The sequence below is a fragment of the Malaclemys terrapin genome, chromosome 5, assembly GCF_027887155.1.
Source record: "Malaclemys terrapin pileata isolate rMalTer1 chromosome 5, rMalTer1.hap1, whole genome shotgun sequence".
NCBI classification, from domain to species: domain Eukaryota; kingdom Metazoa; phylum Chordata; order Testudines; family Emydidae; genus Malaclemys; species Malaclemys terrapin.
In genome coordinates, this window is record NC_071509.1 from 2843772 (window position 1) to 2869317 (window position 25546).

Below are 25546 nucleotides of genomic sequence, written 5' to 3' on the forward strand. Positions count from 1 at the left end.
GTGGCACCCGGTCTTGGAGCCTGGGTCGTAATGTAGACGTCCCCTCTGGCTCCTTTCCCTCAGCCTTCCAGCACCCAACTGTCTCCCTGCCCTGGTTCTGCATCCACCATACCCCTCTTCCCCTCCTCCGCACCCCTGGAGCCTGCTGCCTCTGCTTCCTCGCCTCCAAATCCTCTGGCTTCCACTCACCCCACCCAGCTCGTCCTCACTAATGGCCCAGCCTGAGGGCCTCATCTGTCTGGCCATTGCCTTCAGCTCCCTCCACCACGCCCCGTCTCTGGGACTCCCTCCCCTCAGGGTTTTGTGGTGGAGTCACAGTGGCTCCCGTCCTGCCTCCGAGACAGCTCCCTCAGCAGCTCCCGCTCTCCGTGGGTGTCCCTGAGGGCCGCCCTCCCCAGCCAAGCTCATCTGCTCTCTGGCTTCAATTAACAATGATAATAAGCCATGGAAAAGTCCCCCTAAACAAGGAGCCAACGCTTCTGGCTCCCGGTGGTCCTGTCCTCTGCCACGGATGGCCCCATGGTCCCAGGTGAATCTATCTGGCCAACCTGTAAGCCGGCCCATTGTCAAAGAGTGCCCCCCTGTGCATACCTGGAGGTTGGCTGCCCTCAGACCACGGGCCTGACCTGCTCTGTCAAAGCAGTCGATGTTTGGGAATAGGCACCTCTGGTAAGACATGGAAAAGTCCCCTATTTGTCCACCCCGGTTGCTACTGCACAACTGAAAGGACCTCACACACCATCTGCCTCCCTGGGGGTCAGGGGCTTCTGCTGCTGCTGTCAGGACTTCTTGGATCGTTTAAAGCAAGAGGCCCTAATTGCTTAGAAGCCTGATCTAGCTCCCGAAGGATGGATGGTCTTGTGGTTGAAGCACTGTACGGTGACTCAAGAGATCTGGGACCCAGTTCTGTCACAGACCCTCTCCGTGAACTTGGACAAGTCACTTAATCTCCCTGCGCCTCGGTTTTCCCCTTCTAGTCAACCCTGTGGTGGTAAGGGCCATGCAAGTGGATAGATAAGGTGGTGTCTCTGTGTAGCAGCGTTGTCTTGGCCAGAGTCCTGTTGATTGCTTTTGGCAACTAGCTGAAGGAGGTATTGATAAATACATGGGCAGAGGACATCTGGGGATGGCCGGCTGGGGGAGTACAAGAAAAAAATATATGGAGATATACCTATATTTCATAGAACTGGAAGGGACCCCAAAAGGTCACAGAGTCCAGCCCCCTGCCTTCACTAGCAGGGCCAAGTACTGATTTTGCCCTAGATTCCTAAGTGGCCCCCTCAAGGATTGAGCTCACAACCCTGGGTTTAGCAGGCCAATGCTCAAACCACTGAGCTATCCCTCCCCCTGATTGTTTGAGAGAGGGACGACTCAGTGATAGGGAGAAGGGGAAACCATCCAACAGGACAAGATTAACAGAGCAATCTTATTCCCCAGCTGCTTTGGCGACCCCGCTAAAGCCAGTGGATGCAGAGAAAGGCCGGACGTCCGCCCACTGTAGCCCCCAAGCCATCCTCCCGCAGAGCGATGTTACCTCATCATGTGAATGGCCTCGGGGTCATTGGAGAAGCTGAAGGCATAGCCGCTGGAGGTCGTGCCAAAGTCAATGGCCACCACCACGGAGAAGGAAGTGGGTCGCTGCGCCCGGGCATCGTTCCTCTGAAACACCACAAGGATTATTAGGAGCAGCCAGAGCAGATCAGCACAGGGTCCATCGAATCCCGGCTCTTGTCGCAAGCACTGGCCAGTGCCAGCTGCTTCAGAGGAACGTGCAAGAAATCCCACAGTGCGTAGTTACGGGGTAACCAGCCCATGGGGAAAGTTTCCTACAGAGTCCCAATAGTTCCAGGTTGGTTTATGCCCTGAACTATGGGGGTTTATATCCTGTCAAAACCCTTGGGGTTGTCACTCCTCACAAATGTAGCTCTGGATGTTTTCATTAGCCATATACAAATGTCCAACCCCCGCCCCCCTTTTAAAAAAAATCTAACAAAGAGCTGGGTTTCACTAGGATCTTGTGGCAATGAGTTCCACAGGCTAACTGTGGAAGGTAAACAGAGGATTGTGGATAGGGCTGGAGAAAGAGGAACTGTCTACACTCCCTAACTCTCTGCACCTCCTGTGGGAGCTGACAAGAGGGTCTGTCATGTTTATTATCAGAGAAGGGCCTGAACCAAACCCCCATAAAACTGAATCCTCCCAAACGCTGGAAGAGTTTGGACCCAGATGTGAACGTTGTTGGTCAGACTCATCTTCAGTGACCTCAGATACATAAAGACGTCTCTCCCCTGCGGGACGCCCTACCGCAACTGAGCCTTTCTCCCGTTGAATAACGGAAGATATTGTTGATGTCGTTATGTGGCCATTGAAGCTTCATAAACAATTAGGATTTGCACCCCAGCAAACCATCTTGTACAGTATTCTGTCTCCAACAAGAGCCAATGTCAGGTGCTTCAGGGGAAGGTATAAGACCCCCCAGTGCAGGCGACTGCCAGATTGTCCCATGCAGGAAAAGTTCCTTCCTGACGCCAGCTAATGACCACTTTATGCCCTGAGGATGAGGATCGGTAGCCCTTGTATCAGGTGTCTGATCTCCTCTGTCAAAGCAGTCAGTGTTTGGTGATAGGCACCTATGGGGAGATACTGAAAGGGCCTTTCTGTCCACCCCTCACCCTGCCCCACACCTCCAGGATCTTTGCCAGGCTCAGGAGATTTCACAGCTGCTGACGTGACCTCCCGCTCATTCTCTGACACTGGGCCACTTCTTGGCTGGCCACTTCCTCAGAGAACTGGCCCACAGTGTGCAGTGGGGCCGACCAGACCATGCCCTATCGCCCATAATTTGGTAGCTGGACCAATTCAACAAGGCCGTGGATGGTGGCAGAACATGGCCAGAGAAGGAATGGAGCAAAGAACAATTGGATGGCCACGCTCAAGGAGCTGCACCCCAGGGGTACCCCAGATGACCCGGCGGTGGCGTTAAAGGGGTTCTGTGGCTTACAGGTGACTGGGAGGGTGTGAGTGGCGCGATGCTGCAGCTCTCGTTGTGCATTCCTGGGGAACTGGGTGGGGACGGCGTCTGAGAGCTCTCGCCGTTTGTACCTGGCAAACAAACAGAATAAGGATTAGAACAGCACTGGATCCATTCCTGCAAACCGCCAGCACCATGGCGAAGGCACCGGGCCCTGCTAGTGACTCTTACATGACATCAGGCCCATTTACTGCTGTTTCCCCACCTGTGCTGGGGAGAACGATGGGCCTTGTAACGCACTGCACGCTGTAGCTCTCTAGCCCCTGCTAGTGTCCTGACCGCATTCAGAGTCTGTCTTCACTGCCCGGTTAGCCCAGGTGATTGGCACCAGATCTGGGCACCAGGTTAGCCTCGCCTGGGCGTGCGCATGCGCACCTCAAAATCCGACCCACCGTTTCTGCGCTTGCCCGTGTGTGTCTGGGGGCGTATCCCACAATTCTTTGTGTTCAGACGCTCTAGGGGTCTTTCCCAGTCAACAGCAGAAGAACTTGTCTCTCCTTTGGGGGGAATTGTGGGAAGTCAATGGAGGACTATCAGCACTCCAGTGATTTTTGCATTTGTGCTGCAAAGTGGGCAGGTTCCAGACTGAGTTAAAGCAGGACCTGGGCTCTAACCCCAATGGGACCAGTGAAATCGATTGGGAGGAAAAATTCAGACAGATGAAAACCAGGAGTCCTTTAAGAAGAGTTTACTAGATGGCCAAAAAAACACGATTCCATAACTTTGGGTAAAAGCCAATCTTGGTTAAGAGGGAAAGTGAAGACAGCAATTAGAAATAACAACAGATGGACAAAAAAGAAGAAGTATATAGTAATTAATATGTAAATTAAAGAATACAAAGTGTATAAAATTGATAAGGGAAGCTAAAGACAACAGGAAAAAATCCATGGCAGGCAGGGCTAAGGACAATAAGAAAGGTTTTTTAAAGTATATCAGGAAAAAAAGGAATCTTAGTAATGGTACATGCCCATTACTAGATGGGAATGGTAAAACTGTTAACACTGACACAGAAGAGGCAGAGGTGTTCAATAAATATTTCCATTCTCTATTTAGCAAGAAGCAGGATGGTGCACTCGTACTTTCCAGTCCATTAGTAAGTAAGGAGGATGTTAAACAGCATCTACTATGGACGAATGTTTAAAAATCAGCAGGCCCGGCTAACTTTCACCCAAGAGTCCGATAAGAGTGGGCCAAGGAGATCTCTGACCCGTTTCTGCTCATTTCTAATAAATCTTGGCATACTGGGGCAATTCCATAAGCCCGGAAGAGTGCTAATGTTGTGCCAATATTCAAAAAGGACAAGTGGGACGACTCAGGTAATTATAGGCCAGTTAGCCTGACATCAATCCCAGAAAAAATAGTGGACGGTTGATACAGGATTCAATCAATAAAAATGAAAGGATGGCACTACAATTCATGCCAGTCAAAATGGCTTTAGGGAACATAGGTCCTGTCAAACAAACATGATCTCATTTTTGGTGAGATAAGTGTTATTGATAAAGGTAACTGCTCAGATGTAATATACCTAGACTTCTGTAAGGCCTTTCTCTTAGTACAACACAACATTCTAATTAAAAAAAATAGCACTATACAACCTCAGTAAAGCACGTGTTCAAATAGATTAACGTCCTGCTTTGAGCGGGGGATTGGACTAACGTCCCGCTTTGAGCAGGGGATTGGACTAACGTCCTGCTTTGAGCAGGGGATTGGACTAACGTCCCGCTTTGAGCAGGGGATTGGACTAACGTCCTGCTTTGAGCAGGGGATTGGACTAACGTCCTGCTTTGAGCAGGGGATTGGACTAACGTCCTGCTTTGAGCAGGGGATTGGACTAACGTCCCGCTTTGAGCAGGGGATTGGACTAACGTCCCGCTTTGAGCAGGGGATTGGACTAACGTCCCGCTTTGAGCAGGGGATTGGACTAACGTCCCGCTTTGAGCAGGGGATTGGACTAACGTCCTGCTTTGAGCAGGGGATTGGACTAACGTCCTGCTTTGAGCAGGGGATTGGACTAACGTCCCGCTTTGAGCAGGGGATTGGACTAACGTCCTGCTTTGAGCAGGGGATTGGACTAACGTCCTGCTTTGAGCAGGGGATTGGACTAACGTCCTGCTTTGAGCAGGGGATTGGACTAACATCCCACTTTGAGCAGGGGATTGGACTAACGTCCCGCTTTGAGCAGGGGATTGGACTAACGTCCTGCTTTGAGCAGGGGATTGGACTAACGTCCTGCTTTGAGCAGGGGATTGGACTAACGTCCTGCTTTGAGCAGGGGATTGGACTAACGTCCTGCTTTGAGCAGGGGATTGGACTAACATCCTGCTTTGAGCAGGGGATTGGACTAACGTCCTGCTTTGAGCAGGGGATTGGACTAACGTCCCGCTTTGAGCAGGGGATTGGACTAACGTCCCGCTTTGAGCAGGGGATTGGACTAACGTCCTGCTTTGAGCAGGGGATTGGACTAACGTCCCGCTTTGAGCAGGGGATTGGACTAACGTCCCGCTTTGAGCAGGGGATTGGACTAACGTCCTGCTTTGAGCAGGGGATTGGACTAACGTCCTGCTTTGAGCAGGGGATTGGACTAACGTCCCGCTTTGAGCAGGGGATTGGACTAACGTCCCGCTTTGAGCAGGGGATTGGACTAACGTCCTGCTTTGAGCAGGGGATTGGACTAACGTCCTGCTTTGAGCAGGGGATTGGACTAACGTCCTGCTTTGAGCAGGGGATTGGACTAACGTCCTGCTTTGAGCAGGGGATTGGACTAACGTCCCGCTTTGAGCAGGGGATTGGACTAACGTCCCGCTTTGAGCAGGGGATTGGACTAACGTCCCACTTTGAGCAGGGGATTGGACTAACGTCCCGCTTTGAGCAGGGGATTGGACTAACGTCCTGCTTTGAGCAGGGGATTGGACTAACGTCCTGCTTTGAGCAGGGGATTGGACTAACGTCCTGCTTTGAGCAGGGGATTGGACTAACGTCCTGCTTTGAGCAGGGGATTGGACTAACGTCCTGCTTTGAGCAGGGGATTGGACTAACGTCCCGCTTTGAGCAGGGGATTGGACTAACGTCCCGCTTTGAGCAGGGGATTGGACTAACGTCCTGCTTTGAGCAGGGGATTGGACTAACGTCCCGCTTTGAGCAGGGGATTGGACTAACGTCCCGCTTTGAGCAGGGGATTGGACTAACGTCCTGCTTTGAGCAGGGGATTGGACTAACGTCCTGCTTTGAGCAGGGGATTGGACTAACGTCCCGCTTTGAGCAGGGGATTGGACTAACGTCCCGCTTTGAGCAGGGGATTGGACTAACGTCCTGCTTTGAGCAGGGGATTGGACTAACGTCCTGCTTTGAGCAGGGGATTGGACTAACGTCCTGCTTTGAGCAGGGGATTGGACTAACGTCCTGCTTTGAGCAGGGGATTGGACTAACGTCCCGCTTTGAGCAGGGGATTGGACTAACGTCCCGCTTTGAGCAGGGGATTGGACTAACGTCCCGCTTTGAGCAGGGGATTGGACTAACGTCCTGCTTTGAGCAGGGGATTGGACTAACGTCCTGCTTTGAGCAGGGGATTGGACTAACGTCCTGCTTTGAGCAGGGGATTGGACTAACGTCCTGCTTTGAGCAGGGGATTGGACTAACGTCCTGCTTTGAGCAGGGGATTGGACTAACGTCCTGCTTTGAGCAGGGGATTGGACTAACGTCCCGCTTTGAGCAGGGGATTGGACTAACGTCCCACTTTGAGCAGGGGATTGGACTAACGTCCCGCTTTGAGCAGGGGATTGGACTAACGTCCCGCTTTGAGCAGGGGATTGGACTAACGTCCCACTTTGAGCAGGGGATTGGACTAACGTCCCACTTTGAGCAGGGGATTGGACTAACGTCCTGCTTTGAGCAGGGGATTGGACTAACGTCCTGCTTTGAGCGGGGGGTTGGACTAGATGACCTCCTGAGGTCTCTTCCAACCCTAGCCTATGGTTCTATGGTCTGGCTAACTGATAGATGTCAAAAAGTAATTAGCTAATGAGGAAGCATTATTGAATGGGGGTGTTTCTTGTAGGGTTCCACGTAGATTGGTGCTAGGCCCAATGCTGTTCAACATTTTTATCGATGACCTGGAAGTGAATAGAAAGTCACTGCTGATCAAATTTGCAAAGATCAGAGGAGTGGTAATTAACGCTGAGGACAGGGCAGACGTACAAAGCGATCTGGATCATTTGGTAACTGAGGCTCATTCAAACAAAATGTGTTAGCGAAATGCAAGGTCATACATCTAGAAATAAAGGATGCAGGCCACCCCTCCAACATGGGGGACTGTATTCTGGACAGCAGCGACTCTGAGAGGGAGTACGGGTCAGAGTGGACAAACAACTCAATGTGAGCTTCCAGTGGAATATTGCATCCAAAAGGGCCAATGCGATCCTTGCATGGATACACAGGGGAGTGGGCAGTAGGAGCGGGGAGGTGATTTTATCTCCGCATATGGCATTGTGGAGACTGATACTGGAATACTGCATCCAGTTCTGGTGTCCACATTTGGAAAAGGGGTGTTGAAAGTTGCAGAAAGTGCAGAAAAGAGCCAGAAAAACGATGCAAGGGCTGGAGAAAATGCCTTAGAGTGAGTGACTTCAATTGATCAACCTGCTTAGCTTATAAAAGATTGAGAGGTGACTTGATTACAGTCTATAAGGACATTCTTTGGGGAGAAAGTACCAGGTAAAGGGCTCTTGACTCTAGCGGAGGAAGGCAGAACAAGAACACGGGCACAGTTTTTTAACAGTGCGGGTGATTAACCATTGGAACAAACATGGGTGGTATATGAAACCCCCTAGCTAGCCCCTGCCCCTTCCGCCTGAGGCCCCACCCCTACCCTGCCCCTTCTGCCCCCTGTCTCCACCGGAGCCCTGAGCTCCCGATTGTGGATGGAAGACCCCCACCCCAGCCGCCCCAAGTCCCGGCCTGCTGGCTGCCCCAGCCTGCCCCAGCCGGCCCACCCCAGCTACTCTGACCAGCCCGAGCCTCAGGCTGCCGACCCACCGGCCCGAACCCCAGCCCCAGTCCCCACTGGCTTTGGGGGAGAGGCTGAGTGAGGGTGGGAAGAGGAGCAGTGTGGGCAGGGCCCTGAGGGAAGAGTGGGATGCAGAAGTGGGCCTCAAGGCGGAGCGTGGTCGAGGCCACGCCTGGCTGTGTGGGAAGGCTTAGCTGCCCCTGGCCTACAATTCCCACTGCCTAGGGTGACCAGATGTCCCGATTTTATAGGGACAGTCCTGATTTTGGGGACTTTTTCTTATATAGGCTCCTATTACCCCCCAACCCCTGTCCCGATTTTTCACACTTGCTGTCTAGTCACCCTACCACCGCCCCTGGGAACAAACCACTAAGGGAAGTGGTGGGTTCTCCATCTTTTGGAGTCTTCAGATCCAGACTGAATGTCTTTCTGGAAGAAGCTTTAGTTCTTAGTCGCAATGCAGGGTATCTGGGGGAACCTCTCTGGCCCGTGCGATACAGACAGTCAGATCAGATGATCTAATGGCGTCTTCTGGTCTTAAAAGCTGTGACAGTAAAACCGTGATTTTTACAAGCACCCGTCCGACGAGCGACCAGTTCGACGAGTCACGTTTCCAGACGGAAAAGAAAAAACCACGCAACAAAAGTGACGTTGCTGCAGGACAAGCTGACACCCCTTCGCATTCCGATGCCGTCGGTGCATTGAAATGGCTTGGCAGGGGGTTGAGGGCCAAGAAGAAAGCGATGTGGTGTGCACTCGGCCCACTGTGATCTGAGATGTTCGGCTTTATGAGCTGCCGATGTTGTGAATTCCTCAAGCCCCAACGGGTTTGTAAAATAGGAGCTCTGCTGTGATTCAAATCGATGCAAACCCCCTCTCCTCCCCCCCTCACACCCAAAACTTGGAAGTATTTGGATCCCAATGGAGATTTGGCAGCTTGAAGCCATCTCTGGTTACTATTACCCCCTGTTTTCATGCTTTAAGGTATCGAGCTCACCAGCTACCCGTTAGTAGCTAACGTTTGTCTCCAGCAACGCAGGAGTTGATGCTTAAAGAAAGAATAACGACTGGTCCCTGCAGAACTGGCTGGTCTGTTTGTCCACCATCAACTCCAAGCCACCCGTCTCAGCACGGAGTCCGCGCAGATGGACTATGCCAGCCCTAAGGGGTTTTGCTGCCATTTCTGCCCCCTGCCCCTCAGCCAGTCCCTTGTGCATTCTGATCCCCCACTAGGCAGAGGGAGGTGATGGGATACGGCCGACCCCCAGCACGGCGAGATCCAGGGATGGCGGGAGCCCCAGTAAGCGCTGTATGCTGGAACCTGGCCCTCGCCCCTGCAGAGTGACCAGCCACGCTCCGCCCCCGCCTGCCCCGCCGCACTGCTCCGGGCACATGGTTCCAATTAGGAGCGAGAGTTAATCACCCTGCCTGGGAGAGCACTTGCTGACTGACAGTCTCCAGCTGTTGGCCCGGGGAGACCAGGGGAGGGGGCGGGGCGGGGCGGGGCTGGTTTTCACTTCGCCACTTGGCAGCTGCCCCTGCCAACGGGGTCCGGGGCTGCACTCAGCAAAGAGCCGTAACTGCCCCAGGCTTTGTCTGGCCACGGGCCCGGGCGGCAGAGTTCACGGCTGGATCCAGACTCAGCAGCGGCTGGGCTGGGGAAAGGCAGCCGCAGAGTGTGGAGCTGAACGGCTATAAAACGGGGCGGTTGGCACCCTGGGTATCAGTGTCTACAACCCTGAAGTGTGATTGCAAATCGCAGCCTGAAGATGGGCCCCGGTCTGATTCCCACTCTGCAAGGTGAAGAGTATCCCGTCCAACGCTCTCCTGATCCAAGTAGGCTGCGAGTGTTTGTATCTCTGGTTCTGCCCCATTGCTGGCTGGCTCCACTGAGGGTTGCCAACTTTCCAATCACACAAAACCGAACATCCCTGCAGAAGATTGAGGTGCGGGAGCGGGTGAGGGCTCTGGGCTGGGGGTGCAGGCCCCCTCTGCGCCACTGACTGGACTTTTAACAGCCCGGTCAGCAGTGCCGACCAGAGCTGCCAGGGTCCCTTTTCAACTGGGCAGTCTGGTCGAAAACCGGACACCTGGCAACCCTCGCTCCGCCTAGCGACAGGGAGATTGTCAAAGTTCTGCAGCCCACGCCGTATACAAAACAAGACCAACATCCGGATGTGTTAGGGTTGCCAAACCTCCAGAATTGTACTGGACTCTCCGGGAATTAAAGATTAGTCTTTAATTAAAGATTATGTCATGTGAGGAAACCTCCAGGAATCCATCCAACCAAAACTGGCAAGCCTAGGATGTGTCTCCGACCGCTCCCACCCTGCTGGGGGAAGGGAACAGTTCTGGCTATGCCCATCTCAGCATCGCTAGGCCTGGCTGCGGATCAGAATGTAGGAAGCTTATCTGGGATTCAGGACGGCAAAAAGGTCAAACTCCAGGAGCTTAGAACCCATCCAACCAGCGACGCCAGCTTAGGACAAGCAGAGGTTTTGGCTCAGAGGAAGGAAAGACTTCTTTTTTCCTCACTGAACCACACAAGCTTAGTGCCACCTCCTTCCACTGGCCAGAGTGAGGCGGTTCTTGTCCAGGGCGGGGCAGTATGGCCTAGCGGGTAGAACTGCAGGCTGCGGTCGCCTGCGCTCTCATCCTCGCTCTGTGACACTGATTCAGTGTGTGCAAGTCATGCCCCTGCTCTGTGCCTCGGTTTCCCCACCTGTAATACAACCTCCGTGGCGAGGCTCAATGCATTCAAGTTCGGGAAAGTTATTTAAGCCTTGTCAGAGGCTGCCCACGAGCCGCGTGTCCCTGGGGAAGATACTGACACCCCTTTCCCTGCACCTGAGACCAGATCTGACTCCAGTGTCCCAGGCAGAAATAAGCGAACGACAAATAAAAGTGCCAGGGAAAACCGCAAGCCTTTGGGAGCTGCCTGCCGCAGTCAGACACAAACAGCGCTTGCATTTCGGGGAGCGTTGAATCTATTGTACTTCTGTGGCCACACATCGCCATCGTACGAGTGCTTGAACCATCTGTGATGTATAACACCTCTATGAGGCAGGGCAGTGCCGGTGTCCTTCTTTTATAGATGGGGAATTGTGGCCCAAGGAAAGGAAATGCCTCGCCCAAGAGCAGGGAACTGAATCGAGCTTTGCCAAGTTTTAGGTTAGCGCGCTGCTCTCTGCACTGTCCCCCCCACCCCACCCCCGTAAAGGCTGCTGGCTGAGCTCACTGCATGTATCTGTCTCGCTAGCTGACAGGTGCCATGCCTCTCCCAGGTTAACCAGCAAAGCGGCAGCAGAAGCAGATATTGTACGTTTCTGAACATTGCTCTACGATTTCTTCTGGGATTCGTTACAGTCACTCGCTACCAGCTGGGCCTAGAATCACTGCCTGAGAAGACACGGCTTCATTCCATTTGTGCCTGTTTTCTAAGTGGGTTTCACTGTCCGGGGCATTAATATTTGATTTTAAACAAAAAGGAAAGTCAGTCAGGACTTTTTAACTTAATGGGAAGAGACCAGCCCGGTGGGAACCATGCGGGGAGTCAGGGCTGAATTAGGAAACGCTTTAATAAACCGTTGCTTTGGGAGCTAGAGACGCCATGAAACAATTTTGTCTGGGGCGGTGTCTCCCCAAACAAACTGCATTGCAAAGCGCTGTGCAGGGTTCTTGTACATAATCCAATTGCCCAGCTAAATAATAAATAATATCAAACCAACTGCGTTGCAAAGCGTGGTGCAGAGCTATTGTACGTAACCCAATTGCCGAGCTAAATAAGAAATCATACCAGCGGGTGGAGAGAGAAATTTCAAAGGGGCGCGGTGAGCTTTTCAGCGGAGTGTCTGCAGTGAGATGGGACTTGGTAAAGGGCCCAGAGGTTGTGGGAGCTGCAGAGAAGAAGAGGGGGTGAGATTATGTGATGGGGAAGGAGAAGAGGTTGGTTCTGGCCGAGAGAGCAGGGAAGGGAGGACAAAGAGGATGGTGGAGCAGAATGGAGCAGGTGGGCAGCTTCCTGTTGGATTCTGAAAGGAGGAGGCAGCCAGCTAAGGTGGTAAGGACAGGAGTCTGGAACTGCCTGGGAGAAGGTGGGCTGGACACTGGAGAATGTCTGACTGGATCACAGTAGCACAGAGAGGGCACAACTGAGATCGGGGCCCCACCGTGCTGGGCTCTGCACAGGTCCATTGTGGGACACAAGCAGCTTGCAATCTAAAGAGGCAAGGGAAAGATGATCTCCCCTATTTTACAAATGGAGGGGAAGGCACAGAAAGAGTAAGGCCAAGGTTACACAGGGTATCTATGCCTGAGCCAGGATTTGAACCCAACTCTCCAGAGTCCTACGCTAGCGCTTTAACCACAAAACTCCCTTTCTTTTTATTGCTGCCAAGTACCTGCAGCTCCCACTAGCTTCAATGGATGTGGCAGGCTTTGGGCTCTGGGCCCAACACACCAACAGTCAAACACAACTGGAGTTGCAGCTGGCAAGGGATGTTAAGAGTAACAAGAAGTGTTTCTACAGGTATGTTAGCAACAAGAAGGTGGTCAGGGAAAGTGTGGGTCCCTTACTGAATGGGGGAGGCAACCTAGTGACAGACGATATGGAAAAAGCTGAAGTACTCAATGCTTTTTTTTGTCTTGGTCTTCACAGACAAGATCAGCTCCCAAACTGCTGCACTGGGCAGCACAGTATGGGGAGGAGGTGACCAGCCCTCTGTGGTGAAAGAGCAGGTTAAGGACTGTTTAGAAAAGCTGGACGTGCACAAGTCCATGGGGCCGGATGCGCTGCATCCAAGGGTGCTGAGGGAGTTGGCTGATGTGACTGCAGAGCCATTGGCCATTATCTTTGAAAACTCATGGCGATCAGGAGAGGTCCTGGACAACTGGAAAAAGGCAAATGTAGTGCCCGTCTCTAAAAACGGGAAGAAGGCGAATCCCGGGAACTACAGACCGGTCAGCCTCACCTCAGTCGCTGGAAAAATCATGGAGCAGGTCCTCAAGGAATCCATTTTGAAGCACTCGGAGGAGAGGAAGGTGATCAGGAACAGTCAACATGGATTCACCAAGGGCAAGTCATGCCTGACCAACCTGATTGCCTTCTACGATGAGATAACTGGCTCCGTGGATATGGGGAAAGCAGTGGATGTGATATATCTTGACTTTAGCAAAGCTTTTGATATGGTCTCCCACAGTATTCTTGCCAGCAAGTTAAAGAAATATGGATTAGATTAATGGACTGTAAGGTGGATAGAAAGCTGGCTAGATCATCAGGCTCAACAGGTAGTGATCAATGGCTCCATGTCTAGTTGGCAGCCGGTATCAAGCAGAGTGCCCCAAGGGTCAGTCTTGGGGCCAGTTTTGTTCAACATCTTCATTAATGATCTGGATGATGGGATGGATTGCACCCTCAGCAAGTTTTCGGATGATACTAAGCTGGGGGGAGTGGTAGATACGCTGGAGGGTAGGGATAGGGTCCAGAGTGACCTAGACAAATTGGAGGATTAGGCTAAAAGAAATCTGATGAGGTTCAACAAGGACAAGTGCAGAGTCCTGCACTTAGGACAGAAGAATCCCATGCACTGCTACAGGCTGGGGACCAACTGGCTAAGCAGCAGTTCTGCAGAAAAGGACCTGGGGATTACAGTGGTTGAGAAGCTGGATATGAGTCAGCAGTGTGCCCTTGTTGCCAAGAAGGCTAATGGCACATTGGACTGCATTAGTAGGAGCATTGCCAGCAGATCGAGGGAAGTGATTATTCCCCTCTATTCAGCACTGGTGAGGCCACATCTGGAGTATTGCGTCCAGTTTTGGGCCCCACACTACAAGAATGTGGATAAATTGGAGAGAGTCCAGCGAAGGGCAACGAAAATGATCAGGGGGCTGGAGCACATGACTTACTAGGAGAGGCTGAGGGAACTGGGCTTATTAAGTCTGCAGAAGAGAAGAGTGAGGGGGGATTTGATAGCAGCCTTCAACTACCTGAAGGGGGTTTGAAAGGGGATGGATCTAGACTGTTCTCAGTGGTGGCAGATGACAGAACAAGGAGTAATGGTCTCAAGTTGCAGTGGGGGAGGTTTAGGTTGGATATTAGGAAACACTATTTCACTAGGAGGGTGGTGAAGCACTGGAATGGGTTATGGGAGGTGGTGGTATCTCCATCCTTAGAGGTTTTTAAGGCCCAGCTTGACAAAGCCCTGGCTGGGATGATTTAGTTGGGGTTGATCCTGCTTTGAGCAGGGGGTTGGACTAGATGACTTCCTGAGGTCTCTTCCAACCCTGATATTCTATGATTCTATGATTCACTGGCCCACAAGACAGTAGTGACACATCCCAAGCATGTGCTACATTACAGAAGGCAAGTAGCTGTCAAGCTCTTTCATTCTGCAGATCCCTCTCCTGGGCCATTTTCTCTGCATATCTCTCCCCCGCACACACACACACACCCTGCCGGGTTCTCAAAATATTCCATCCAGGCAGGACTCTGCAGGGCATGGCTGATCCGCAAGCCAGGTGCTGCTGTAGAATATTTCCTATGGTAACATTTCTTATGGTGGCTACAGGCTCTGCCGGCTCGTCTTCAGGCTGGTTATTAACTAAAGGCTAAGCCAGCACTGTGAAACTTGGCACAAAAGTTTGAACCCCACCGAAATGTAAAGTTGTCGGCAGCCAGGTCTTGGGTTTGGCCAGGTCTGGAAAGCGAGGCTAACTGCAAAATGTGAGTGCGCATAAAACCCCCCTTGCAGGATATTGGGTTGGTTTGGCTCAGCCCCATCTTTAGAGTCCTCAGTCTCTGGCTTTCTCTTTCGAACCACACCCCGCTCGGACGGCAATGGCTTCATAACAGAAGGAGGCTGGGAGCGGTGGGCACTGTAATAAAGTAAATGTGTAAAGCTCCGCCTACATCCTTGCACCAGTGATGTCAAAGAATCTTAGACATAAACTCAATCTGTTTAGTTTAACCAAGAGAAGCTTCCAGGGTGGACTTGGTCATAGGCAGTAAATAGCTCCATGGGGAACAGAAATTTGAGAACCGAGGGCTTTTCAGGCCAGCAGACATTGGTACCACAAGATCCAATGGCTGGAAGTTGAAGCTAGACAAACTCAGACTGGAAACAAGGTTTAACAGTGAGGGTAATTAACCACTGGAACAAGTTATGGTGGATTCTCCATCACAGGTCATTTTCACATCAAGAGTGGATGTTCCCTAATTCAAACATAAATTAATCATGGGCAGCTCTATGATGTCTGTTATATAGGAGGTCACACTACATGATCATAGAATATCAGGGTTGGAAGGGACCTCTGGAGGTCATCTAGTCCAACCCCCTGCTCAAAGCAGGACCAATCCCCAGACAGATTTTTGCCTCAGATCCCTAAATGGCCCCCTCAAGGATTGAACTTACAACCCTGTGTTTAGCAGGCCAATGTTCAAACCACTGAGCTCTCTCCTCCCCATTGGGCTCTGCTGGTGGTATAATCTATGAGGTGCTGGCAAAGAACTATTAGATCACAGCACATTTCAGTGCTCTGACCGGGCTTGTGGGAAGAGCCCTGAGCTCTGAAGCATCCACCCCTTCCTGTGGGCGACGATTCCACAGCCCAGCAGAACATCTCACTGTCAGGAGGGTTTTCCTGATGTTAAGCCTAAGTTTTCCTTTTCTTAATTTTGTCCCATTGCTCCGCGTTTCTTTCCATGGACCACATCCAATAATTTCTCTAACTAACAGCATGCCAGCTATAATCCACTAATACTTGTCTCTACCATATCGAACTACCTAGAAACCTACAATCAGTGTTAGACGGGACCGTCAGGGTCATCTAGTCTAACCCCTTGCCAAGATGCAGGATTTGTTGTGTCTAAACCTTCCAAGACAGATGGTACCCAGCCTAGGCACTTACATGGCCCTGACCACCAGCCCACCTGAGTACCAAAGTATCCGACCCACAAATAAGTCTTACCTATCTGGAGAGTGTGCATCCCAGGATCTAGGAAGGTCGACATCTTCACATACCTTCCTGGCTGCAAATTCAGAAGAACACAGAGGTAAGCATTGTGTCTTTACCATGCTCCTGAGATGCCCTTGAGAAGTGTTCACTGTATCCCCCGCTAGCGGCTGTTCCACAAAGAGGACAACAGTCTACTACCGCTGCTAGCTAATGGAGTTACTCCTTTAGCTCTGTTGGATGTAGTTTGTGCTTTGGTGCTGAAAGTCCTGCATTCAAGTCCTACCTGAGGATAAGGTAGGTTGTTACAATTGCACTGACTAGTGATGGGCCAGTCACCACAGGGGCAGAGAACCTCTAGCGATGAGATGGGAAATCTCAGGACCTTCTGGGTTTGGCCTGGCATCTGGACCAGTCTAGGGACATGTTGGGGCATGTGTTTCTGAAGCACAGACACTTAGGATCGTCTATACTAGAAGCGTTGCACTGGTTTGACTAGAACAAGATGAGCGCTAGTGAGAGTGATCAAAGGGTGACACTGCTTTACGGACTTCGCACAGGTTTGACTCGGTCGCTTTGGTAACACAGGTGCAACTCCCCTAGTCTAGAGAAGGCTACAGCAACTGACAGACAGAAGGGCATGCAGTGCCCATGCCCTGCTACAGCCCTGCTACACCCTGTTCTGCGGACCCTGACCCCGCTCCTGCCTTGTTCTTCCCCACCCCACCCATGGCCGAGGGGCTGATGAGGAGAGCAATCGCCCTGGGTGGCAACCACCAGGGGGCACCGTACCACTGTGCCTTTTTTTTTTTTACTCCACTCTGATTGGCCGGCACTTTTAAAACAATTAACATTTTTTTCTCTACTGATTGGCTGGCTGTGGGGGATTTTGGCTTGGCCATTACGGTGGGGGCGGGTGGCTCTGCTGCATTGCCTCTCCTGGCCAGGCTGCTGCAACCGTGTGGATCTTGCCTGGGCTCCTGGCCTGGCACTTCTCCTGCCTTGCTAACCTCTCGCCCTCCGCCCTCCATTTCCAGCTCAGAGCTGGGCCCCACGGCTGCTCAGGACCCCTCGCCGCAGCTGCGCTCTTCCTACCACCTCCCTCCAGCTGCCATTCGTCACCCCCTCACCCAGGGGACGTCTGTGAACGTTCGCTCTGGAGCCGGGTCAGGATTTCTGACAGCCCCGAGCTGTTCAGACCAGGGGGTTCGCTTTGAGACCATCCCAATGGGCTGGCGAACTGTCCAACAATCCAGCCCCAACCCAGCAAACTGCGCTAGGTCTCCCGTGACGCCTGGGCTGGATTCCTCGCGGGCCACCTCTCTTCAGCGGTTTCAAAGTGCTGGCCACGGACAAGGAAGAGATATTCCCGGGAGGAACGAATGAGGATAAGGAGCGTAGCAGGGGCCACCCTGGAGCACCAGTGCTGGGCTTAGGCCGGCTTCCCCAATAGCCAGTTCCAGTCCTGGTTCACGGAGCCTCTTCAGGGGGCCCACAGCCATCCTGCCAGCCTGCATTCCCCCTACAGGCCGTCTGCTCTCTCTCCTCCTGGTCTTTTTAGAGGTTTCCCTCTTATGTACGCTCCAGGCCTGATCTGGCCACATGCCCTGCCTATCATGTGACTGTGCTGCCTGGGGAGGGAAGCTGAGGGAGTCACAGGTGGGGCTGGACCCATAATCTCTTAAAGGGGCCGGTCTCCCTGGGACAAGGCGCACTGGACTCCTGAGTGGAGCTGGAGAGGGAAATGGAAAAGTGTTTGGGCTGAAAAGTTTTTGATTGTCAGGTTTTGGGCACAAACTTGCACGTTTTCTCTTTAAAAGTTTTCACATTTTTGTCAGAAAAAAAATATCAAACATTTGTGGGCCAAAAACTCGGTTTTCAGGTTTTGGAAAAAGCTATTTTTTATGCTAAAAAAAAGAGTATTTTGCATGAAAAATATTGATCAGCTGAACGCCTTCATTTTCCTGGCTACCGTCCAGGCTTGAGGCTCTGCAGAAGATTAGAACAAATCACGCTGGATGTCTCCGGGGCTACTGGGCCTTCAGATTGGCATGTACGCTCGCTCCCGAAACCCTGGCCCTGGGCATGAGAACCGGGATTAGCTAATCTGGGAAGAGGCCTTATCCGAAGCCAAACCCACCCACACACTGATACTCAGGCAGCCAGTTTCCAAGTCCCAGCAGCCCCATGAGAAAAAAGCTTGTGCTAAAAATGGCAGGTACCAAGCCGTTCCCTAAACAGATGCGTTTCCCTTCTGGCAGCCCCTGTTGCCTTGTAAATAAAACTGTCGATCAGCAGGAGGGGACCCGGGGATCTAAATCTGCCACCAGGAATAAACCATTAGCAGTAAAAGACGGGCTGTATGTTGAAAGCTTACAGGAGGACTCTCAATAGGCGGGAGGCTGATGCTTAGAGAAAGCTGGTCTGCAAACTGCAGGCCGCTCCAGTGAAAAGATTGTTTCCCAGGAGTTGATTAGCTCCTTTCCAACAGGCCGGCCTGTGAATCGCATCCTGAAAACTCAGCGCGAGCTTCCTCTGGGAAGATACGGCTCGTCCAGACTTGGCAAGTAGCAATACTCTCGCTGCAGCTTATCACGAATTATCGATAGCTGTTTGTTCTGGCAACCCCCGCATCACACATCCATGGAGAGCATGCGAGGCGACAGGCTGGAGAGAGCTTGTCTAACACGTACCGTGCTGGCGGGAGGTGTCAAAACGATAGCTCCTCGTGGCTTTAGCCACACCCACAATCCCCCCCATGCAGAAGGGACAAGCAAAGAGAAGATCAGGACAGCGATACATTTTAGAGGGGTCATGGAGAAGTCCTCTGAGCCCACCCGCCCCACCCCGCTGCTGGCCGCTAACGTTCTCCCATTGGCCAAGCGCGAAGCAGCTCTTTCCAGAGCTCGCTGCTGCTGCTTCGGGGTCGGCCAGCAGGGGTCGCTCAAGGTGCAAGACCGGGAGCTAAGGGTGCTATTTCCACAAGGTTCCCAACTCCTGCTGATTTCTTTCCCCAACGTGAAGCTTTTAATTTGGACGATAGGGAAACACTTTGTACATACTCCTGTGCTTTGTAGAGTGGCAGGACGGGCTAGCGAGGCGGGGAGCTCTCCCACGCCGCTGGGGCAGAGGCCTAGCATAGACAGGGAAGCGATACGTTAACTCCAGCGGGACTGACTGTCAGTATCCCGAGGCCTCTTCGCACGGCTCCAGCAAGAGCCGCAAAGGGAGGGACAACGGCCCCCTGGGAAGAGCTCCCTGGCCAGTGCAGAACTGGCATAACGGCCCTGCTCCCAGCCGCCGAGCGATGGTGTGACACAGTTCTCTGCACGCTGGATATTTTCTGCTTCTAGGCCGTAAGGATCCACCTGCTTAAGATTGCGTCCCCCGCCACAGGGGGGTTAAAATCCCCTTTCCCATTCCGTTCTCGAGCTGGGTGCAGGAACACTAACGTAGAGCGGGTGCTGCTAGACAGCAGTTGTGCCAGGCTGGCCCTCTGAAGGAAGGGCCCTAAACCACAGACACACCCCGTGGGCGGTGATCCTCTCGGCTCTCATGAAATACACCCGCAGGACCAGGGCTAGTTCGCACCAGGACGCGAGGGGGTTGCAAGAAGCGAAGCTGAGTTTTCAGCAGGGCTGGAGCATTCCTCTGAGGCAGTAGCAGACACAACACCTTAGCAAGGCCCCGGGAGAGCTAAAGCCAAGGTCCTGGCCTCTCGTGTCCAATAACAACCTCATGGCCTGCCCCGCCCCGCTCTGCTGCGGTACCTCAATCCACACCTCCTGCACCCCCCGCGACCCCAACCCTGCTCCCCTTTGCTACAGCTCAGCGAATGCACCTCGGCATGGACCGTGCAGCTCCGACTCCAGACCTGACTGCCATGCATCTCCCCGGCCCTCCCCTCTCGCTCACCATCGGATTCCAGGGCCGCCCGGGGGGGGCAAGTGGCGCAATTTGCCCCAGGCCCCCACGAGAATGTCGGAGGCTCCTCCCCCGCCTTCGCCTTCCCTCAACCCCCGGCGCCTCAGCGCGCCGCGTCCAGGAACGGCCCTGGACAGCGCTGCAGCCGCGTGGCCTGAGCTCCTCCCACTCAGAGCCGCGTGGTAAGGGGGCAGGGCTGTGAGCTCCGGGGCGAGTGGCGGGAGCTCAGGTCCCGTGGAGCCAGGCCGCTGCAGCGCTGTCCGGGGCCGCTCCTGGACGCGGCGCGCTGAGGCTCCGGGAGAGAGGGGAGGCGGGAGTAAGCAGCATGGTAAACCCCTCTGAGCCGGACACCCCCTTGACCCCACCCCCCCACAGCCCTGACCCCCAGCTCCAAGCCCAGCCCCTCTGAGCCAGACACCCCCCTGAACCCCCCCCACAGCCCTGACCCCCAGCTCCGAGCCCAGCCCCTCTGAGCCGGACACCCCCTGACCCCATCCCCCCACAGCCCTGACCCCCAGCTCTGAGCCCAGCCCCTCTGAGCCAGACACCCCCTGACCCCATCCCCCCACAGCCCTGACCCCCAGCTCCGAGCCCAGCCCCTCTGAGCCAGACACCCCCCTGACCTCCCCCCCCCACAGCCCTGACCCCCAGCTCTGAGCCCAGCCCCTCTGAGCCGGACACCCCCCTGACCCCATTCCCCACCCCACAGCCCTGACCCCCAGCTCCAAGCCCAGCCCCTCTGAGCCGGGCATCCCCTGACCCTTCCCCTTCCCCCACAGCCCTGACCCCCAGCTCTGAGCCCAGCCCCTCTGAGCTGGACACTCCCTGACCCCATCCCCCCACAGCCCTGACCCCCAGCTCTGAGCACAGCCCCTCTGAGCCGGGCACCCCCTGACCCCATCCCCCCACAGCCCTGACCCCCAGTTCTGAGCCCAGCCCCTGTGAGCCGGGCACCCCTAACCCAGAGCCCAACTCCCCACCCAGCTCTGGGCAACAGCAGCGCCATCCCCAGGCAGCAACAGCCGATTGGCACCAACCATCACCCAGCGACAGCCCATTATGTAATTGCAAATGTATACATACTATTATTAAAGCATTTAATGTTTTTAAAGAATGTATTTTGTGTATTTTCAAATTATTAAAAATCAATTTTTGAATGTATTTCACTGGTTATTTTTTACATTTCCAAATACATGTTACTATAGTATTGCAACTTTTTTTTATGGAAGGGGCCCCCAAAATTGCTTTGCCCCAGGCCCCCTGAATCCTCTGGGCGGCCCTGTCGGATTCCTCTTGGGCAGAGAGCGCCCGGTGGCTGAGCTTCTCGCTGTTGACAGACTCGGAGGAGACCCGCAAACTCAGGTTCCCTGGGAGCAAAAGCAAACTGGGAAGCCGGGCCTTGCGAGGTAGAGGTCATAGCCTGTAACCCATTGTGGTTGTTGCCGCGCCGTGTATACCCACAGGAGAGTAGAGCACCACATCCTGTCCCTAGGCCGGGAACGATGTGGTGTCTTTGGACTCTGCATGGTTGCTCCTGTATCTGCTACCCTCTCTCCAGCCCGGGGTTGGTTGTGTGTCTCTGGCGGAGGCTGACTGGGAGCAGAGCCCTGTGGGGGCTGTGGGGTCAGGGACCAGAGGGAGAGACGGCAATGAACTAAGAGCCGCTCCCACTTTCCAGCAGCTTTGGATGCAAGCGTGGCTTGTTCCTGGGCCCACATAGCTACCACTAGCACTGCCAGTAGGCACAGTCGTTCCTCGGGCGCCCAGCGACAAGGGGGGCCTGTGGGAGGAGCCTCACAAGGGGGAAGAGGGAGGTGTTGTCTCAAGGGCTGTCTGGGGGGGAAATGAGGGTTTTCTCTACGTCCTCTACCGAGCACCTTACTGGGGCGGGTTCCCTCGTATGCCATACAACATGCATCTGTGAACACACACACGAAACTCCCCATCACACCTGTGCACAAGCACGCTGTCCCTCCCGCACAAATAGCTACACACAGACACCTCCTTGCACAGTCCTCACCACACACCCACCATCTATCTGCACTCAGGCGCACACCCCCCGACACGCACGTGCCTACCCCACCCACGATCGCCTCCACACAGCCCGCAGCTTCACCCACCCTCCGCCAAGTCACGCCACCTCCTAAACGTACCTGCCCAGCCCGGCGCACACACAGACACACGTGTGCCCGCAAACACAGACACATTCTCCCCCAGGTCTCACAGAGCGGCTCAGCTCCCCCCAGCACAAAGCACCGGGGGATACGCCCCCAGAAGTCCTATTGACACACGGGGGTGCACAGAACCAGGGAGGACATGGTCACTCGGGTCGGGCTTTGCCGTGCGGCTAACCTGGGATGTGATAACTCTGCAGGGAAGACATCCCCTTCCCCGAATGAGCCCAGCCCCTCGGCTCTGGAAATCTCAGATAAAGGGGATCCTCAGAAGATCATCCTGCCCCCGCCCCGCCCCAGCACTTACTGCTTTGGATCAAGTTGCAAATAGTTAAGAAGCAACGTTTCTTAGAGCTTTATAGTATTTCTGCTTCCATGGAAACCAGCGAGGGAAATAAATTAGCTACAGCTCAGGGAAGTCAGAGCTGGGTGGGGCAGAAGGGTGAGGGCAGCTCCCGTATAAAGCGGGGAATTAGGAGCCTCTCCCTGGCAGGGGAGGCATCGTAAGGTGCAGTTAATCAGTGCGTGATCATTGCTCTGAGACCCAACACTATGGAATTACCAAGTATTCCTCATGGAGAAGCTCCTTGGGGCCTGCAGAAGTTCGGCTGCAGCTGTAAAGTTTGCCGGTCTGAAGTGTTTGACCTCCTGTCCCAATCAGCAAGAATGTCTATGGCTCTGCTGGGACAGAAAAGCCTCAAATGAACCAGGGACCCGGGGTTTTCATTGGCCATTTGTTTGAAAACATGTCGCTGTCCTGCTGGCAATGACTTTATCCAGAGGAGACAAGCGAGCAGGACGGCAGTCCACCCCGAGGCGGAGTGGGAATAGACTGCGGGCCTCCCGGCACGAACAGTTCGCAATACTTAGGGCTGGCTTGGCATCGGCAGAACTCAACACGCTTTGCGGGGGCAGGTAGTCGGCAGGGCTCGGGTATCGCTACGGCCCAGGCCGGCGGAGCCAGGGCTAACCCACAGAAATGCAGATTCCTGTTTGCAGGCCACTCTCCCTCCCAGAGGTGGGAGTTGAACCCACAAGTCCTGACTCCCACTCTGGGCTCGCTCCACATTCCCTGCCCAAGCGAGCAGTAGAAGCCAGGAATCCGGAGTTACAGCCCATTCGAGCACGCTCCCCTCCCCACATTACAGACCAGCCGCTGCCCCCGTCTCCAGCGCTCCCCTGCTCACGCTGGCGGGCAACCGAGCCCCTTCCCAGCTCCAGCTCAGGTGACTGCCAGCTGCCCTGTCCCAGGTCGCCCCACAGCGTCACCCCCAGCCCAGGTCTCCCAAAGGGCCCAGCGTACGCTCACCTCTGAGGTGCGGCACAGAGAAGCTTTGATCCCGCCTGTCTGAGCCGCTGATGCCTTTAGATCCAGCTGTGCAGTTCCTCCATGCTCAGCTTGTTCCCTGTCAGCCCAGAGACCGTCCGAGCTGCCCTCAGCCCCCACACAAGGATTTTCCTCTCGGTCTCCGGATCCCCCCTTTCTCCCAGCAGACGGTCATGCCAAGAAGGGCTACTGCTGGCCTTGGCGCATTCTCCTCCGACAGCCCACCCCGGCTGCACTTCTGCCTTTCTTTATGGTTTCCTCTCGCTTCCCAAAGTACTTTCCTCCCACCCCCGAGCCCTGGCCCAGCCCAGGCAGTGTTTCAAATTGCAATCCCAGCTGCAGATGTGAGAGGGGAGGAGGCAGGGCTAGCCGTCCGCAGGGACTGAAACCTAAACTCCCAGCTTGGCTCACGCCAGGGCCTCCCCGCAGCCCCTGTTTGCAGGAGGCCAGCGGCGGGCGGTGAGGGCTCACCGCTCCCTTTACAGTCCTTTTTCTTCTCCTTTGCAAGGATCCACTGGGCGCTGCTCCCTGCTAAGACTGCTGCGGGGAGAGATCAGCCGGTGATAAGAGGCTCCCAACACATCCAGTGGGGTCTGGGCGGCACCGAGATGGGTATGCTGGAAATTGAGGGAGGGATAAAGAGGCTAAGGGTCCAAAGTATCCATCCATTCCCATGCACCTCTATCCATCCCTCCATCCATCTCTCTATCCCTTCATCCCCATGCACCTCTATCCCCATCCCTCTGTCTATCTCTCTATCCCTTCATCCTCATGCACCTCTATCCCCATCCCTCCGTCCATCTCTCTATCCCTTCATCCCCATGCATCTCTATCCCCATCCCTCCGTCCATCTCTCTATCCCTTCATCCCCATGCACCTCTATCCCCATCCCTCCGTCCATCTCTCTATCCCTTCATCCCCATGCACCTCTATCCCCATCCCTCCGTCCATCTCTCTATCCCTATCCCTCCATCCATCTCTCTATCCCTTCATCCCCATGCACCTCTATCCCCATCTCTCCATCCATCTCTCTATCCCTTCATCCCCATGCACCTCTATCCCCATCCCTCCGTCCATCTCTCTATCCCTTCATCCCCATGCATCTCTATCCCCATCCCTCCGTCCATCTCTCTATCCCTTCATCTCCATGCACCTCTATCCCCATCCCTCCGTCCATCTCTCTATCCCTATCCCTCCATCCATCTCTCTATCCCTTCATCCCCATGCACCTCTATCCCCATCTCTCCATCCATCTCTCTATCCCTTCATCCTCATGCACCTCTATCCCCATCCCTCCGTCCATCTCTCTATCCCTTCATCCCCATGCATCTCTATCCCCATCCCTCCGTCCATCTCTCTATCCCTTCATCCCCATGCACCTCTATCCCCATCCCTCCGTCCATCTCTCTATCCCTATCCCTCCATCCATCTCTCTATCCCTTCATCCCCATGCACCTCTATCCCCATCCCTCCTCCATCTCTCTATCCCTATCCCTCCATCCATCTCTCTATCCCTTCATCCCCATGCACCTCTATCCCCATCTCTCCATCCATCTCTCTATCCCTTCATCCCCATGCACCTCTATCCCCATCCCTCCATCCATCTCTCTATCCCTTCATCCCCAAGCACCTCTATCCCCATCCCTCCATCCATCTCTCTATCCCTTCATCCCCAAGCACCTCTATCCCCATCCCTCCATCCATCTCTCTATGCCTTCATCCCTATGCACCTCTATCTCCATGCCTCCATCCATCTCTCTATGCCTTCATCCCCATGCACCTCTATCCCCATCCCTCCGTCCATCTCTTCATCTCCATGCATCTCTATCCCCATCCCTCTGTCCATCTCTCTATCCCTTCATCCCCATGCACCTCTATCCCCATCCCTCCGTCCATCTCTTCATCTCCATGCACCTCTATCCCCATGCCTCCATCCATCTCTCTATCCCTTCATCCCCATGCACCTCTATCCCCATCCCTCCACCCATCTCTCTATCCCTTCATCCCCATGCACCTCTATCCCCATCCTTCCGTCCATCTCTCTATCCCTTCATCCCCATGCACCTCTATCCCCATCCTTCCGTCCATTTCTCTATCCCTTCATCCCCATGCACCTCTATCCCCATCCTTCCGTCCAT

The 25546-nt window shown here is 54.0% G+C and overlaps 1 protein-coding gene across 3 annotated transcripts in view; it reads right to left on the reverse strand.

Moving 5' to 3' along the window:
• HSPA12B (heat shock protein family A (Hsp70) member 12B) overlaps positions 1 to 23705 on the reverse strand; it is a 61426-nt gene extending 37721 nt beyond the window's left edge. Inside the window, exons 1-5 of one of the 3 annotated variants that reach the window (XM_054030316.1) lie at positions 23391 to 23704; positions 22644 to 22759; positions 15999 to 16059; positions 3002 to 3102; positions 1535 to 1659 (exon numbers count right to left, since the gene is read on the reverse strand). In XM_054030316.1, coding sequence (XP_053886291.1) covers positions 1535 to 1659; positions 3002 to 3102; positions 15999 to 16041 — 269 coding nt within the window. In that variant the 5' untranslated portion in view covers positions 16042 to 16059; positions 22644 to 22759; positions 23391 to 23704. Of the gene's footprint in view, positions 1 to 1534; positions 1660 to 3001; positions 3103 to 15998; positions 16060 to 22643; positions 22760 to 23390 lie in introns of all 3 variants that reach the window. The other 2 variants (XM_054030317.1, XM_054030315.1) reach the window with 2 other exon arrangements.
• Positions 23706 to 25546: the final 1841 nt, after the last annotated feature.